This window comes from Tamandua tetradactyla, chromosome 14 (genome assembly GCF_023851605.1).
Source record: "Tamandua tetradactyla isolate mTamTet1 chromosome 14, mTamTet1.pri, whole genome shotgun sequence".
NCBI classification, from domain to species: domain Eukaryota; kingdom Metazoa; phylum Chordata; class Mammalia; order Pilosa; family Myrmecophagidae; genus Tamandua; species Tamandua tetradactyla.
Window position 1 is genome coordinate 5,028,980 of NC_135340.1, and position 19,129 is coordinate 5,048,108.

Below are 19,129 nucleotides of genomic sequence, written 5' to 3' on the forward strand. Positions count from 1 at the left end.
AAGGCAAATACCAAGGCCACCGTGAAGGTGAGAGGTTCTAGTAGTCTGGAGTAGAAGTTCAGATGGTCATCTTCACAGGTAACCCTGCCCTGCACCGGGCATCTTCTACTCCTGAACACACTGGCTTTGCGACTGCTACGGAAATAGTGTCACGGTGATACCAGGGTTCAAGGAGACATGCCCGAATTTGAATAAATATACGTAGGGGTAATAAAGATGACCAAGGTTATGGCTCAGGAAGGTAGACCTAAAAAAAAATCAGTGGGTTTAAGATGCAAGCTGTGCAGAAATCACGAGTGGTACGGAACCCTGGAGTATATGGCTTAGTTCAGAAACCCTTGAAGTCTAGAACTAGACACGATCATGTTGGGCTTGACGGGAGACTACATTAGAAAGAATGCCCGTTATCAAGTAAGTGCGCCACCACCCGTAAGCTGAGGGGAGTTTACCAAGAGCAAGACCCTTGCCTCAGGTGTTTTTTTCTCCACCGCTACTTTCCTCATTTTGTCAGATACTCCTTTCTGACAGCTGGGATACATCTGAGACCTCAGTCCCATCACCTCATAACAAATTACCTTGGCACCTTGTCAAAGCTAATTACATGTCCAGCCTCTCCTGGCCTCCTCTTTCGCTATTTGGACCCCGGATTTGTAACCTTCAGGAATTATTCTTTGGGTATTTTATTGTTCCCTGCAGTCATATCTCTTTCTTCGAACCCTCTCAGTTCATTAAATGGGGACTTTGCCTGCTTTCTGATTCCTAGCCTTTTGCACTTGGTGTTCTCATTCTCCTTTTTATTCTCATAAAATTCTGGTTGAGAGATGATTCTGCTTCCCAGAAGTAAATCCTCATTCACACTCAAAACAACACCAACCCTGCTGCTTTTGAGTTAGTGCCCCATGCTCTCCTGCTGGAAATGACCAGCGCCTGCAATCCTCAATGCTGTATTACACCTCTGTGATAGGAAATCACATCTTCAGTATCTTCTAAACAGCCTGTCCTGGGTGATGCTGCTGAGCCTTCTAAGCCTGTATGTTAGTAGCTCTTATTTAGAACAGGAAAGAAAATTAAGTGAAAAGGGATTTAGCCACAGAAGAAAATGACCATTAGGTTTTTTGCATGGCAGGGTTGATACTAATTATAGGGTTTTATCACTCTGTCCTGATCTGGGTTACAGATTTCATCCACTGGGTAGAAGTTAAGGGAATGATAGTTTGGGGTCTCAGGTACATGTCTGAGTAGGGCGATGGGGCTTTCTGAAGGAGATCTGGGACACACCTCAGAAGAAAAGGACTAGGTGAGGAGTCCAGAGACACAGCCAATTGAGGTACGATTCGCTCCCATCCAGCTACAATACGGGCAGAGAATCTGTAACCAAAAAGAATAAAACAAGCCCAAGCAAGTATGGAGCAATAGGCCAAGGAGCAGTGTTCCTGAAAGATGACCCAGATGTCACTTTGGATTTCTACATTCGTGTTTACTTTCACGAACTGGCCAGGCAGTCGTGTGCATGGAAATCAGTTTAAAGGGCAATGAGGGAACAGGAAGAAGTGGTAAATAATAGACAAGGCCTGGTCCAAACTGGTATTTGTGTTGCCGGGAGAGGCCAGAGTGGAAGGATAGGGCAGACCTTGCACTGCCACTGAGAATTTTGAGTTTGCCCTACCCAGCTGCATCTCCAGAGTCACCAATTTTCTCATTTCTGTCCCACAACCTTGAGTGGCTCTTCTGCCAAGCCCTGACTCTTTCCATGATCCTGCCTCCCTTCTGTTACCCAGCTTGGAATCACGCTCCTACTGAAGAATAGTGAGAGAAGTTAAGAGTGAAATGACAGTCAATAAAACGATAGCAGGTTATAAAGGTAATTCGAGATATCAGTCGAGAACCCCTACGTTTCCAAAGTCCTGCCACCACCAGTGACAAAATGTCCGTTGTTGATCCTGTCAGTGACAAAAGAATGCTCTTGACTGGGTTCTCGCAGTAAGGCAGCGTGTGACTGCTCAAGCTTCTAGGCTCCCTGCAACACCCATATTCACCATGCAAAATCCAAGCAACTGGAAATCCCTGAAGATATTTACACAGGTCCGGCAGGCAATTGCTCTAATTGGGAGATACAGAGCATCCTGGGTCTGATTTGCTTAGAGTCTCTGGACCTGTGCTCTACAGCTCCTTCCCGTTTTCTGATGACGCAGCTCCCTGCCTGTCCTTAAGCCCTGACTCAGGTACCCCACCTGGAGGGCTCTAATAGCTAGTGCTAAGGTGCACCTATACACATCACACCTTTTGGTCAGTGAAGCCTCATAAATGTCGAAATTCAGGAAGAAAAAAAAAACCAAACAAAAACACCGTGGTTGATTGAATTGGACGATTGTCTCTATAAGTAATCTGCCCAGTATTCCCATAGGGAAAAAATACAGTAAATTCACATAAATCAAGTGCACTTGTTGTTTTTACTGTTATAGAACCCAATTACTGGTTCACCTGAAAAAATCCTGTGTCCTGGGACTGCGTGTATTCCTTGCATTTACAGTGCCAGGAGAGGTCTAGACACACGAGATCGTGCGTTTCTGGAAGGAGGGAATGATGCCTTATATATCTTTGAATGTCCAGCAGCCAGGATAAGACCTGGCCCTGAACAGATGCGCCTGGCCTGCTTCCCACTGGACATGAATCGTGACACGACCTCGTCCACGAGAGTGTTTCCCAACTCCGTAACTGCGGAGGGCCGTGGATGCAAGCTCTTTCCCCAGGCACACATGCGCAGTACACGGCAAAGAAAGGCCCTAAATTCCTGAAGCCTAGGTCCTAAGGTCAAAGGTTAAGACATGTGACCCCCATCAGGTATTCTCACTTAGCCTGGTTTCGTTAAAGTGACACACTCATTGGCTTTGGGGATAATAAAATATTCTAGAGTCTTACAAGCACTCAAAAGACCTATAATTCCATAAACGATGGTCAAACAGGACAGGATCAATGCGAAAGGAATGTCCCGTTTCAGAGCATCATCAGCTGAAATCTGGAAGCGTTTCATCCACACGACCCATTCGCAGCTGCGACGTGAGGGCGGAGTCGCAGTTTCCTGCCTTAGGGAAGCTGCTGCGCTGCGGGCTGCAGGAATAATCCACTTCTAAAAGGCACATCTCCAGAAACATAAGACAGCCTGCCTACCCCCCCGACCCCCACACACCGAGGGGCAGCCGGGAGGGAGCCTCATTCATTTCCCTTCAGAACTGTCACATACTGAGCTTTGCTTCTAAAGCCACACTTAATTTCGACTAGGGAAAGCGGCATTTCACTGAGAAAGCATCAGCAACGGTATGTCAGGCATCGTTTGGGGGTCCCCCCCCCAATTCCTGGTTCCTCTTATAAGCCCCTGGATCATACCCTATAAACTGAGATGCATAATTCGTTTCATTGAGGAAAAGGGCCCTGGTGGAAAACACTGGGATTATGTATTTTCCTGAGCTTGGGAACCCCTCTCCCCGGCAGAAGTACAGCAGTGGAGCGGGGCCTGCAGTATGTTCTATCAGTCTGTGATGGGAGCAGATAAATGATGACCACGCTCCATACTACAAATGAACATGCGCTTTCACCCATGATACTCACCTCCCTACCGTGTGCCACCTGGGTAGTGAAGAATATATTCAGGAACGTAGGCCGCATGCAAGAAGCACTAATTGTGATTACAGGAAAACACTCAGGAACCACTACTATGTTTGCAGATTTTTCCCTATTAATTTTTGGCGAAGTATATGTAAATTAAAGATGCCTTGGATTTTCTCATCCTTTTGTAACTCTGGATTTCTTGAGCTCTTCGAGCATCCGAACTCACTGCCCCAACGACCGACTCTCTTTCACCCAAAGGAAAAGATTTTCAAAGCTATTAACTTTCGGAGAGACACTGCCTATAAAATTAACCAGGCTCGGGGCTCCTAGGGTCCCTGCCCCCGAGCATCCATCTGCCTTGATCACCCCGTCTCCCGGTGAAGACACAGCCGTGGGGAGTCCCAGCTGCCGTGGCCTATCGCGCCGTCCAGCCGAGCAGGACGGGTCCCGGAAGACCTGGGGCGGCGGGCGGGGACAGGCCGCCCACGGGCGAGCCCGGGTAGGAGGGGGCGGGCGGGCCGACCCGAGCAGCGGCCGCGGAGACCAGCGAGGGGGCGCGGGGGCGCGGGGCGCGGCAGGCTGCGGCCTGTGGGTGCCGTGCGGCCCGGCGGCCACGGGGGGGACGAGGGCGCGCGGCGGCGGAGCGGGGCCGGCCGAGGAGGCGGCGTTGGCGGGCGGCAGGGCTGCGGCCCCGGCTTTGACGTCGCGCGGCTGCGGCGGGCGCTCTCGGCACGTAGCGCCCAACGTGACCGCACTCAGCCTCCCTGCCCGGCAGCCCGCGGCCTCCGCTCGGCGCTCTGTCCTCCTCCTCCTCCTCCTCCTCCTCCTCGGCCTCCTCCTCCTGCGCTCTGCCCCCGCGGCGCGCGGCCCGGCGCACAGCCAGGCGTCCCGGGCAGCCGCGAGTCTTGGGCGCCGCAGCTGGACCCCGAGCGGTGGCCGGGCAGGGGGTGCCCTCCGCCCGCGGCTGCTCCGCGCGCACCTCCGGCCGCCCGCGGGGTCCAGGCGGGGAAGCCCTTCTGCGGCTCCCTCCTCCGAAGGCCCGCCCCGCCCCCGCCCCCGCCCCGCCCCCTCCCCCGCCCCTCCACCTGGCGGGGTGGGCGCCGAGGCGGGGAGGACGCGCGCCGAGCCGTGGGCACGCGGAGCGGCGGGTGCGCATCTGGAGGTCCGCCCGGCGGGCCCCGCGTCCTGCCGGTGGCGATGCCTGGCCCGCGCTTCCAGCCCTCGGCCCCGGTGCGGCCGGCCCGAGCCCCCCGCCTGCCGGCCCGGCGCTGAAGGCTCTTCGGGAGACGGCCGTGGTGGTGGCGGCGGCGGCGGCGGCGGCGGGTGGCCCGGCGAGCTCCACGCGCACCCGCGGCTCCGAGTCGGTCCCCTTCCCCCCTCCCCCCCCGCGGCCCCTCCCCCGCCGCCCCGGCCCCCGGCCCCACGCCTCCTCTTCCTCGCCTTCCCGCTCGGCGATGCGAGGCTGCCTGGTGTCACCGGATTGGCGTTGCAATGGCAACTGATGGAATGGGGGAAGGCGAGACCGCAGGGCTGGGGGTTCCGGGCTGCGGGCGGGCGGGCCGCTGCCGCCTCCTGACGCTCCTCCGGGGACCTCCGCCACTTACTCTGTGAAGGCGAGCCCGGGCGAGGACGCCCTCTCCGCCGCGGCCCGGGCCAGGGGCCACTTCCCGCGCCCCCGGCTGCCGGAGCCAGGCTCGGCCCGCGCCCGCCCTGCGCGCCGCCGCCGCCGCCGCGGAGCCTCAGCCGCTTTCGGAAGGACCCTCGGCCGCCCGCGCCCCTGCCGTCCCTGGCCCCTCTCCTCCCGGGCGGCCGCGACTGCCCGAGGCGCCCGGTGTGAGTGAGTGAGTGAGTGTGTGTGCGTGCGTGTGCATGAGTGTGGAGTGTGTGAATCTCCTGCGCTCGGCTCCGGGAAGGACGCACGGACGGCGCCCCCTTTTCCGGCCGCCGGCTCCCCGGCCCCTCGGCCCGGCCCCGCGGCGAGCGGAGCGCACCCGGCCGGCGGCCGCCCCCGGAAGACCCCGCCGCGCGCCCCGGGGCTGGATATGCCCGTGTCCACGTGAAGATGGATGTAGTGCCCGGCCTCGTGTGGCTCCTGACGGTCCTGCTGGAGGGGATCTGCGGCCAGGGAGTGTACGGTGAGTGCCATCGCCACGCTCTCGTGACCTTGTGCCGCTTCGGCGAGACGGGCCGCCCGGCCACCTTGCGCCGCGGTGGCGGTGACGGGGCCCCTCCTAGCGCGGCCTTCGGGTTCCGCCCGGTCCCGTCGGCGGGAACGACCCGGAGGCGGCCGGGGCTGCGAGCCGCTCCCCCTCGCCCCGTTCACCCCGGCCGCGGTCGGGCTCCGGGGCGGGTCGAGCCGGCGGCGCCGCGCTGGAGCGGAGGAGTGGGGGGCTTGGCGCTGGGTTGATCCCCCCCGGGGGGCCCGAGCCGGGGTGCACTGCGATGTCACTCTGGGTCGTGTCGGTGGCACGGTTCCCCCCGAAGCGGAGCTGCGATCTGAGCCCCGGGAGTCCCCCCACCCCTCTCCGCCACCTTTTCCTTTTTGCACCGATAAATGTCTACATGACTCGGTTTCCCGGTTCGGGGAGTGGGGGGACAGTTGAGTTGCGTTCTGCACCAGCCGTTGCCATGAGCACTGACTTAGGGAGGCAGAACTACCAGGCAAGCTTCTCGGTGCCAGCCAGCGTTCGGGGGCATGTTTGTGTGAATGGTGAGCGGAGGCATGAATGAGCGGACAGCCAAGTGCGCGCCGCTCGGCCCCGGGGCAGGACCGCAGCTCGCCGCCGCGGGGACACGTTCCAGGCTCTCCTCCCGAGAAGCGGGACCTGGGCGGACTGGCAGTCCGGGAAGGGCGAGCTCGTTCCCTCCGAAGGTTTCAAGTCCTCGAGAGCAAATCCAGTTTCCTTCGTCTGTCAGCAGTTGGCCCCCTTGGCTTTCAGGACTGAAGCACACGCAACACACTCACACACACACGTTTGCACTCACAGGGTTTCGCTGCGAGTGGGCTGGGTTGTACATCTTCTCCTGGGACAAGCAGTCCGTGCCGTAAACAGAAAATAACTTCTGAGTTCTCTAGGTATGGTAAGGAAGGTAAGGGAGGGATTCCTTGAGGGGGTAGCAGGCCAGGACCCTTCCCGCTAGCTCTTGGGGACCGTGTCCCGAAGCTGTGTGCTGAGAATCCAGGTCACAGCCCCTGGGGTTGGGGCCCCGCAGTAGGAGAGCTCACCTATACCAAGCCGTCCAGAGCCAAAGAACGTGAACGTGAACGTTTGGGAAAAGAGCTGTGTCCCTGCGTACCAGGGCACTGACTGCGGCCTGGGCGGGGTGGGAAGGGACCTTGAGGGGGCCAAGTCTTTGGGGGCCTGGAGTGCTCGCTGGGAGGAGAAAGGAGATTTGGAGAAGATTGCAGGAGCTTCCACCCGGACCTTACCCTTTCCACGGCCAGCCGCGAGCGTTTCAGGGTTGCGGGGCGCAGGTGCCGAGGGGGCGTGGAGGCCCTGCACCTCGAGCCCCGATCCTTGCTGCGCTCCGTCGGCCACTCCCCTCTCAGGTCCCTTAGTTCCCTCCTTGCGTCATTATGAAGCAACTACATTATTTTTCCCACGTCTGAGCATCGTCATCCCCTCTCTCCCCAACCTCTCACCTGAAAGGAAAAAGAACCTGCCTGACCTGGTGGTTGTAAGGATGGAAATGATGCGTGTGTGTGACACGCCCCGTCTTTTGGCTGACCTGTGGGCCTGGCTGAAGGCTGGAGGTGAGACCTAAAGAGACGCGGGATTCTTGTACTGACTCTTCTGCTGGCACTTCTGCAGTCCCCTGAGGCACTGAGAGAGGCCAGGACTCTGGAGATTGAGGAATGCCTGAGATTGAGCCCTCAAGGGGTTCTTCCCTGGGGTGGGAGGGTGAATTTATCTCATCCCATGGCGTCTTTATTGCTCTTGGGCTGGTTCAGATCATCTCAGCTAAAGAGTTTTTGTTTTTTTTTTTTAATGCTGTGCGTGTCTGCGTGTGTGTGCGTGTGTGCAGACGATAATGAGAAGTGAGGAAAGTTGGGGTGGGGGCACGTCACTGGGACTGTCTGGAATAGAAAGACAGAATTCCATTTTCCCCACATTTTTGTCACCCAGGTTATTTATCCTGGCAAGTCTCATGTTGGGCATTGGAAGAGGGTAAGATCCAGTAGGAGAGACAAGTGGGAAATAATTGCATGGAAATAACCCTGTGCCCGTGCGGATGAACTATAAACGGAGGTGGCATTGCAGCTGCTGAGCTGATTCCGTCACTGTGATCTCTTCTGTTTGCTTTTGTTTAGATGTTGATGTGATTTTTAGTCACATATTTAGGAATAGTACCGGCCTTGTGTAAAAATTATTAATCTAATCTCTGGCCATTATAAACATCGTGTCATTTAGATAGGTGATTTTAGATGAGCATATATATATGTATTTCTCTTACCTTGTCAGATTTATCTTACACATCACAGAAGTTAGGTTCTCGGCAGGAGGAGGTCCCCGAAGCTGCAGCAGCAGGACCCCTTTGGGATTGGTGGGAATGCAAGCCCCAGACTTCCTGAATCGGAAACTTGGAGCGTGGCACCCAGAAGCTGTGTTTTAACAGACTTTCCAGGTGGCGAATCCAGTGCAGTCTGGAGTCTGAGAACCACTCGCGTAGACTTAACAGTTTCACTGCTTTGACTTTGTAAATCATGAGTTTTCTTAATTTAAAGTAGTTTTATTTTATTTGTTGAAGCATTTATGGGGAAGTAAACCATTTATTTTTATTCCATTCTAAACCGTTGATGGATTGTAAAGGACACAGGTATGAGGTCCTTTATTTAGGGTAAAATCATGAGGGTGTTTTCGCCCTTTTACGTGAAGATCCTTGGGGATAATTAATTTGGAAACTAGGGCGGCTATCAACAGAAACTCCAAAAGACACAGATAAGAACTTTAATGACAGAGTAGTCTGTATTTTCATATTCTTTTATTTGCCCAAATGAGGACCATATATATTTCCAATATAAAACCATTTTTACTACACAGGAAGGATTATTTCTCAGTACTGCCTTTCTATAGATAGAGCCAATAGAAAATGAAGATTACTTTCCCAGTAGCCCAGGCAAATCACTTCATTGCGGCCTAAAATTATTTACTTGTTTTAGAACCGTTTTATTGTAACCATTTCCACCTGAAATAGCTAGAAAACCCCTTTCTTCCTCCATCTTAGCTAGAAAACGCTGGCGGTGCATCAGAATACATTTGCAGAGAATTTACTTTTCTTTGAAACATTAAAGCAAGTACTTAAAGGTTGTAACTTTGACCAGAATTTCTTTTGTTGATTTGTGAGTGGGCCTGTATAAAAAGTAGGAGTATTAAACTTAAATTCAGATTTTTTAGTAAATTGAGTATATTTGCTTGAATGCTTGGATTATTTGGTCTTGAATTACTTAACCCTCTTCCTTTTAGGCTTAATCAGTTTGGCAACATGTACGGTACTTAAATGTAAAAGTTTCTGCTCTAGACCTAGGCACATATGCCCATTTATCTTGGAATATGCCTAGCAAATCAACTGCATAGTAGCTGATTTTTGTATGTGGTTTAGTGCTTGTGCAAGGGAGGTTATCCCTTATCCTATATCTAACCTTCTAAAATAATCTTTAGGTCATGTAGAGAAAAATCATATTTTAAAAAACATAACATTTATCCTGTATAGTCTTACATATTCCTTATCAGATGACATTACAGTAATATAAATTATTTGGAAACACTTTTGAGAGAAAGATTGCAAAACCTCTCCATAACAGCAGCAGCAACAACCACAAAAATCATGTGGGTTTCCTAGGGCAACTATTTTAAGTATTCTGGTGTATAAATACCCACTTTGGAGCTATATATTTGTATTGCTTTAAAAAGCCACTCCTGTAAGCTTTAGAGTCTCCCTTCTTGGATTTTGAAAAGTTATTTTTATTATTCCCCCCTCCCAAATACTCTTTCAGTATTAAAGTTATGATTGCATTTTCTTTTTACTGAATTAAATATCGCTGAAAACTGAAGTCATCAAATGAGCAATGAACTGATATCCATTTTGGCCTCATTTATTTGCTGTGCTCGCATTATAAATTATTTGTAGAATGAGTGATTAGAAATATTAAATATCATCAAGAGTTACAATGTTAACTCCAGCTATTTGTATGCTTATTAAAATACCTACAGCTGAGTGTTCCCAAAGCATTTTTCTAGTTTTGGACATCCTCTTCGTCAGTCATCCAGTGGCAGTAAATTGTTGGGCTGTTTCTGGAGAACCTGTTGCTAATGAAATAATGTTGTAAGTCATACTCCCTTATAAACTTTTCTGTTGGCTTGCAAAAAAAAAAAAGGCAAAACTGTTCTGGTGCCACACACTGTATTTTAATTTCTGGCCGCCCATGCCCTTAATTTCCAATAAAAGATTATGGCTGCATTAGCACAGACCAAGTCCCATTACAAGTGAAAAACAAAGCAAATCTCCAAGCCTGGATGGTTTTTAGTGGAAATAAATCAAACAATGACCTGAGTGTTGAAATAATGAAAGCACTGTCCATGAATAGCTTCCAGGATGCCTAGAAACAATAAATAGAGTAAATTTATCAAATGCACATGTATGACAAATTAGCAGGCTGTTCACTCAATTCAGTAAATTATGTATATTCAATTCAGTATAATATATGTCATATATTATATATGTATATAACCAAGTGATATCAGTAAATCTCATATCATTTAAGGACGTCCCCCCTCCCCCCAGCAGCACCTGGATGGGATTAACTTATTGGAATTGAGAATGAGATAAGAGAGGTGGGAACACTCAGGGAGATATTTCAGACTGATGTGGATGGAGAGATTGACCCAAAAAGATAGGGATGCTGTAGAAGGTCAGTTGGCCGTTACCACCAGCACTAAGTGTCACCATCCTGGTAGCAGAGTTATCCCCAGGGTGCGTGCCGTGAATTGTGATTTTTACCCTGTTGGGATCTAGAGAGACCTGGGGATGAAGTAAAGCTTTGGATTGAACACATATGTAGGGTGTCAGCCTGTGGAAGGAGAAAAGGTATGACTTTAATAAATCCTACTTCAAACAAATCAGTCTGAAGCTTCATTATATGCAATTAGCCCGAACCTTCTCTCTTTCCACTCTTCAGTCCCACTCCCAACACATACCTCATCCTACCCTGGACACCATCTCCAAGGAAAAGTGGGAGAGCTGCCAATTGTATCTCTGGATTTTTTTTTTTTTTTTTTTGCCCATTCTAAGTTGTCCTTGATGGTTTTGTTGCTGAGATTTCACATTCAAAATAAGCTGATAATTTTATACAGTGTTACTTGGTCATGTCCTCTATTTGTCCCTGGGGAAACCTCTAAGGGACTGTTAAGTATTTTGGATTCAGCAGGTTATCCGTCAAGCCTAAGGGATCATTTTATAGAGAATGAGTCAATGAAGGCGCCCGAGTGCAGGCAATTAGGGGTCAGAAGCAAAGGTTCGGAGGCAGCATTTCTGGTGAATAGTTGTTATGAAGGGATTCCCAGGAAGGCATTTTCCCATGATCGCAGTTCCTTGGCTTAATTTTATTGTCTCTCTTTCTGATTCTTCTTACTTATATTATACCATCATTTTACGTCTTGTGTTATTACTGGGAAGCGCTGTCAATCATTTTTTGAGAAGCAGGGTGCAGACAAAATGTTCGGAAAGACTGTCCTCCTTATTCTTTTAAAACTTACTGTTTTGATGTGATTGGTATAGGGCTTATAGGGACGATTAGAATAGCATGAGTCTTGTGGGTTCGGTTTATGTCTTATTAAAACAGTGTTAGGAAACATGGTTTGAGTTGCTTTCAAAGTATAGAGGTGACTCATCGCTCATGTTCTCTGGCCTGATCCTGATGCTTTGGGAAGAGGCTTATAAGAGTTGGTCTCACGGCTTGTAACCTGCAAATGCAAAGCAAAATAGCTGGAAACATGGGGCTAATCCTTGAATGGAATTCTGCATCCTTTGCTGGTTGGTGATTGCAGTTAACTAAGGCATTGTGCTGCCAGCTCTGAGTTAAATTGGGGCAGGTCTTACATGTTCTCATTTTTGGTGATTTTGGAAGGACATGATAAGTTTTCTACTGAATGCATTTCAAGTGTGAATTGCATGAAAGTTTTTAGCTACATCGTAGTTGCCATTAACTGAAATGCACCACAAGATGAAATTTCATTTCTTTGCCTCAGTGAATGTCAATGTAAGTATATGACTTACAGCAGATTGAATAAATAATTGCATTAATAGAAAGCTGTCTCCTGTTTTTATTTTTCAAATCCAGTTACTAATCTTTTGACCCTTTATAATCAGAAAGTTGTGAGTAATAGAGACTTTAAGATGTCATTAAATCATCCTACTTGTTTATGATGCAATGTCTTCACGTTATGGCTAGCAGATGGTGGTCCATTGCTGTTTACAAAGCACCTGTGTTCTTGTTCTGAAGAAAAGTAGATTTCATAACTCTGTTTTTTCCAGGTTCTAGCCACATTCATTGGGTGGACATTTTCTTGTAAACTTACTAAAATCCCTCATGCTGCATTTTTGGAATGTGCACGTAGTTATTTTCCATTTTATACCAACACGATTCTATTTTCTTTCCTAACTATACCACCTTGCGCTGATCCCAGGTAAGCTTTCTTCTATTAGTTTCTTTCTCCTTTTCCAGGATACTAGGCCATTTTTTATCTTATATTTAATATACTGTATTTTCTTTTTCATTGATGTCATCAGTTGAATTTAGTAAGAAAGATTGTATCTATTCCATAATCTATTTCCTCTATTGCCCAGAAGTTTATAATTACAGAAGAGCATTTCACTACTGGGAACATATTTTGGGGCTTTTACACATTTACTATAAGTTGATCAGTAGAAAATTTATGGTAGGATTGAAGGTGGTAGGAATTACCGGGTACATTTTCTATCTTTAGTACCCAAATTCTACAACTTTGCATAAAAGTAGGGGACCTCGGTTTCTTGCAGTTCCCACTCAAGTCTTAACTAAATCTTAGTTAAGCATGTGACTTGTTAGCATTATCTACAGGCTGCATATTCTTATCTTAAGATGTTTAATGAAAATGGGGGACATGAAAGTATTTGAGTGATGCCACGGAAAAGGACATCCGTCTGCCCGAAGGATGAAGAGTTGGCTTTCCAGAGCCCTGACAGGTAGCACAAAAGGCAGCTGAGATCAGAAAGAGATGAGTAGGAAAGACGTTGCTAGCCTGCGAAGGCATACCTCTGTTAGAAAAATGTATCTGTCCTTTAAGTAATGGGAAAGCAGCAAAATAATATATATATATATATATATTTTTTCTGAAGTAGCTAGAACATACTTTGCTCAAGTGCTTCCAACAGAGGAGAAAAGAAAAATGTCTGTTGTCTGGCTGAAGGATATCTTCAGAGAGATTTTTCTGGTCTCCTGAAGGGGAAAGTGAGGGGATTGTGAGGCTGTTAAATAGAGTCTGTGTTCCCTGGGGACCCGATTATCCGCCCTGCTGATCAGTTGTGTGACTTGGGAGCCAGGGAAAGATTGGCCTGGATTAAGTGTCGGGCATCCCGTCCGTAGCTTTGGAGTGAGTGTCATCGAGAATTGGGACATGTCTTGCCTCAGGTGGGCTCCCATCGAGGAGGACGAGCTCATTCCCATGGGGCTCCGGGGAAGGCTGGAGAATACCTGAGGAAGATGGGTTACTCTTCAGAAATTGTGACTGGTGGGAAATTCTGCACAGGTTCCAGGCAGATTTAGGGTGATATTTGGCAACTTCAAACATCCCATCAATGAGTTACTGCAGTGTGTTATTCACACAGCTATGTGGTGATGGCTGTATATTTAGACAGTTCATTTCATTGAGTAAATAAAGCAAAATGGACAGACAGATAAAATAAGAGGAAGGAAAGTACCCAAGTGACTGTGCCTAGACAAGACAGAGAGACGACGGTTGCTGCCGTGGCTGGAGGATGTTTTGAAAAGCGGGTGGATGATGAGTTGAGCTTCGGAAATGCATTGGCATCATTCAGGGGAAGAGGGGGAAGCAGCAGTACCATCCCATGGGTCCCAGCTACAGGAAAAGTGATGCAGAAAACAAAATAATCCTGAAATGGGTGTTTAGCACGACAGTTATATCTGATATTATTGTGAGATCCTTGAGCCCTTCCCAAATCTAGGCTGATCTACAGCTTATGTTTGTATTGCTCATGGGTTTGCAATATTGAATATATATATATATATATGTATTTCCCAGGCAAAAAACTCAATCTATCAAACAAGTTCAAATAATTTAAGTTTCATGTATGGCAAAAGTGAACTAGCTAACTTGCATGTTTTAATCTGAGTAAATTTTAACACGCATGTAGAGGAATATAATTATAAAATACATGTAGTGATATACACACCTCATTTTGGAGTTCAAGTCTTTTCAGAGCCTTCTAGAGCACTTTCTACTTAGGTGCAACAGGCTGTGGGTCCAGAATGAATTAAAATATCATGTTTTCTTAACACATGCGCGGTCACTCAGATGAATGCAGTGCCTTTATGAAAAAGGGGGTATGTGCGTGCTTTCTTATTATTTTTTTATTTATGCATATGGCAGCAAATACAGTTGAAAATGTTGGGAAACCTGGACTTTCTTCTCATTTAGCTGCTGCTTTACTGTGTGAGCTCAGGCAAAAATATTGATCTCACTATCCCTCGGTTTCCTCATCTAATAAACTCTTTTATAAGAGTGGACTGCATTATAGAGAGGACATAAATAGTAGCAAGAATAAGACATCGCAGTTGCATTGTTATACCTGGGTTGGAAGGGGAGACTGAAGAGTTTCTCCTATCTTGTTCAGAAATTACACTTTGCTCCTTTAGTAATTTTACCTCATAACGTGGCTGTCATTTGTTTCTAAGAGCAGAAAGGGGCTATGAAGTAACATAAAACAAATAGTTTTTTCCAGTGTGCCAGTCTTGCAGAATTCGACTCAGGTAGCATATTTTTAACCACTATATGCAAAATTAATATGTGCACGGAAATGCTATTTGATACTGTGTCTTGTTTATTTTTACACGTCCGTGTAGTTGGTTTGCCCTTCCTTCTCCTTCCTCTCTCCAGCCACGGAACCCTGGAATTTCTCCTTTTGCTCTTTAATCGATTGTGGCATTTGGGGGGGCTGATATTCCCATCGTTTGAGAGTTTCAGGAAATGGTAGTATAACCTAAACATAATGGTCATGGGTAAATTTATGTTTATATATGTTCGAATATATGTACAAATCTTTTTCTTTATAAGGAGAAAGAATATTCTGTGTTCTCCATATTTTAAGTTAACTCAAAAATATCAGTCTATAGAAACAATCCATTTAAATAAAAATGTAGGGATATGTTTGTAAGAATATATATAATTTACAGTATAAAAATAAAGACAGAGTAAATAACAGTAAATCATTATATGGGACTGTTACAGATTCAGCGTGGTAACGTCTTCTAATTTTGGTTCCAAAGTGATCAAAACTGCTGTTTCTTACCCACTCACTGATCGTTTAAAAACTCTTTAAATTAGAATTTCCCAAAACAGCTAGGTCAGTACGCAACATTAATATTAAACCTTAATAGCCCAATTCATAAAACCAAAGATATACATAATGCATTTTAATTTTCCTTGGAAAACATTTATTTTTTATTTTCTGTGGGTGAACGTCAGTGTACTTCTCTAATCCCTGTTCATAGAACAACTAGGTATGTGCACTTAATTAAGCTCGTCATCTGATGTCAGAATATTGGTTGGGTCAAGTATCTTTCTAACTGAAGAAGAAGAACTTAAAATAGACATTATCAGTTGGGAAGAATTTCCCCGGAAGGTAAAATTGCTAAGCAGTGGTCTTAGGCATTTCCGTACAGAAGACCCTGGAATATGCGCATGTATAACTGCCCTGTAGATTTGGCCGTGATCGTCAGGCTTACCTCCGTATCTCAAAATTAGTGACGTTGTAAAGAAGTGGTAGAGTTAATGTATCCTGGTTCTAAACGTTCTTGTCTTCTTTTTTTCTTTTTTTTTTTCTAGTTTGCTCTGCACTGCAATTGTGATTCTCCCTTGTCCCCTGATTCCCACAGATTTTTCATTGGATTCTTGTTTCACACTGACTGATCTCTACCAGCTGCACCAGTTCCTTGTACCAGAACTGCTATATAAATTTTAAAGAGTTTCCACTGTTAGTCCACTATTAATCAAAGCTTAATCTTGTGCCAATTTTATTATCATATTGCCTTGCATAGGTTACTCTAAATATAATTGCCCAAGGAGCTACAGCTCTCTTCCAGTTTGACTGTTGCCTGCTGAATTATAAGCTACAAAATTACGCCATCCTGTGAAGATTGGAGTTTAGAACCTTCCCATCCCTTCTGTGAAGAAAGAGCTCCCAGGTAGAGGACAATCTAAAGAGTCATCCCCCTTGCAATCAAAGGCTGTTTATTTTCTGCTTATTTCCTGTGTCTCCCCGTCCAGCAGCCCACCACCTTTACCAGCTGCAATTGGAAGTGACCTTCTTTGCACTGTGATTTTGCAGTTGAGTTCTATTTTCATTACATCATTTTGGTTAGTATTTCAAAGAGCATTTAAGTATTTTATTTTTGTCATCTTTGGAAGCTCACTTGTTAATGCCTTGATTCTCTACACTTACTTGGGATGTGAGGAAGTACTTTGAAACCCTGATGCTTCACCACCTCCTCACTTTCAGAAAAGGGCTAAAGTAGATGTGTGTATGTGTATATTTTGTATACATTTATATAGACTATGTGCTCTAAATATATATATGTTATATAAGTGCATTACCAAAGCATATATGTGTGTGAGCATCTATGTGTGCATCTGTATATCTATCTTATCCCATCCGTTATGGAAAATAAAATCAAATGTAGGCTACAGTAATTATTTCATAAAATAATTGACATTGAGTCGATGCCTGGTATATGCCAGATCTTGTTTCAGGAGTTTTATAGGCATTATAGCATACTTGAATCTTTGAATGAGATAAATGATAAAATTCAAACTCATAAAATTTAAATAAATACTTTATAGTAGCTGGTGGCTGAAGTAGAATAAATGTGAAATGTATGTACAACTAAATGTTTGTGTATATCATTAATGTATTTTATAATTGTATTCATGCATATGTCTGTTTATACTTACTGGAATTAAAACATGCACATTAGCTAGTTCACTTTTGCCTTGCATGGAACTTATCTCAAACAGTATATATTTGAAGTGCAACTTGTGTGATAAATTTACCTTTTTGCCTGAGAAATATTTATATATAGGTAACTAAAGTCAGCACTTTATATCAGACAGTTTTCTTTCTTAGGAAAGGGAGATATGGTTTAAATTTTTTTTTTCTTTTAATGAAATGCCCATACTGGAGGGCTCTCTCTGGTATCACCTATTTTTGGACTAAGATATTTTAAGGTTATTCATAATTAGTGACATGTAAAAATAAGTGAATGACTGTATTAGATATTCTGTAGAGAGAATTATGTTCGTCCACATAAAATAGCAGGTATGTGCTTATAAAAAAATAACTGCTGTCAGGTGTACTACTTTACTTTCCCCCAGGCTGATGAATAACCACTGGCCTTGGTAAGATTGATAATTAAATGTCATATTTGGGCTGATTTTTGCCTCAAATTCCCTCTGGGTATTATTTGGGCATTTTCACATGGAGTTAATTGAGGAGACGGTAGCAGCGGGTTTCTTTACTTGAAGATCTTGTTAGGCTCAAGAGGACAGTTGATTGCAAGCTCTGCCCTTCTCTTAGCTGCCAGTGAGTTCCTCTAACCTCAGAGCTTACAAATTAGTACAGTTTAGTGATTTGTTTTAAGCTTTTAGCTACAACATTTCCTCCCATAAGAGTCAATTTTTCTTTACTTTTTGAATGCAGTTATTGTGTTCTATAGTATAACCCTGTACCACTCTGGCTATGGCGTGATTGAGACAGGAGCTGCTTCGATAGGAGACCATTTCAAGAGAGAACAGGAATGGTATTCTGTTCAGCTGCAGTGCCGTGCATTTCTAAGCAGCTGAGGTTTTCCTTAACTGATAACTAGCCCCCGATTTTCAGAGGCATTTGAGCCTTTAGAACCTTAACTCTTAATTCAGTCTGGCTGCAAGTGGAGTGCCCTGAAATTTATTATACATTCACATTTCACAATTGGAAATTCATTAATTCTGTAGTAAAACTTTGTTAATTGCTATGTTTTAAAACCAGACCTCTTTATATTAGAAACATGAAGAAGCATCAATTTTATGAATTCCTGCTCTAAACAGTGTCTTCCTAATTATCTGAGCCAAATACTTGAAACCAGTAGGATATGGTTTTTTCCACATCGAGACTACGGTAATCCTTCAGATAGACTGGGCCATCCTGTCTTTTGCAATCTAAAAATCTCAAATCAAACTGCAAGTCTTAATAAAGTAGCAGCGTAAAAGACGAGGAACCAAATAAAATTCAAAAGGGTTTCATCGTAGATTCGATGTTTTTACCACTCCACACATTTAATACTGTATTTGGAACTAGTTACAAAATATAGCACACCCTACTTTCTCCAGTTCCAAGTTTTGCATTTTCTGACAGCTTCGATGCATTCTCTATTTTTGGATGAAGGTAGACGGCATGTCTTCATTATTGAATTGCAAAGTTATTATAACTAAGATTTAAGTGCATCTATGTGTTATTTAGTTTGTTTTAATTGAATGTTATAGATTAACAGTAATTTAATTCAGTGCCTATCAAAGTTGGAATAAAGAGCCTTCAGCCAAATAAAGGATGAAATATCCCGTGAAACTGAGAATCCCATTTAATTAGCTTCCGTTGTGGCAAAAGTTGGTGTCTAGATAGTTTTTTAAACATTGCTTTAGGAATAGTTTCTGGTGGTTTAACGATTGACTGCTTCTCATTCATTTTCCATAGCTGTCATCCTCCCAACAATTATTATGACATTGCAGAGGTTTTCTCATTATTAATGAAAGACTTAGCATTTCCACAGATAGAAAGTTATTGATGAAACAAGTAATATAAGGTCGTAGAGCAAACATCCACCATAGTGTTATACTCTGCTCTGGGGTTGGACTTGAAGTTGAAATAGGTGGAATCAAGTGCGTTAGCCAGGTTATAGTCTTGGCCTAAAAGTATGCAAAACCAGCTGGGATAGATTTATCATGATCCCAGGTAGGTCCGGGTCAGAGAAATTAGTAGGATGGATCAGGCAGGATGCAGTGTCTGGAAGTCATAGGTTGGCCCCCAAGATAAAGGTTTGCATGCAGCTAGTTTATTAGGGAATACTTTTAGGAACAACATCTGTAAGGAATGGAAAGGAACCAGGTTAAGCAGAAGGAGATGGTGGATTCCAATATAGTTGCAACAGAGTCTGAAGGTGAGCAGACAGGGTACTTGAAGCTAGGGTGTGCCTTCAGAGAATTCCGAAGTTGAGGCA

The 19,129-nt window shown here is 45.7% G+C and overlaps 1 protein-coding gene across 1 annotated transcript in view; it reads left to right on the plus strand.

The window, feature by feature from the left end:
- The first annotated feature begins 5,640 nt into the window (after positions 1 to 5,640).
- MDGA2 (MAM domain containing glycosylphosphatidylinositol anchor 2) overlaps positions 5,641 to 19,129 on the plus strand; it is a 932,919-nt gene continuing 919,430 nt past the window's right edge. Inside the window, exon 1 of the mRNA XM_077126843.1 lies at positions 5,641 to 5,741. Coding sequence (XP_076982958.1) covers positions 5,669 to 5,741 — 73 coding nt within the window. The 5' untranslated portion in view covers positions 5,641 to 5,668. The remainder of the gene's footprint in view (positions 5,742 to 19,129) is intronic.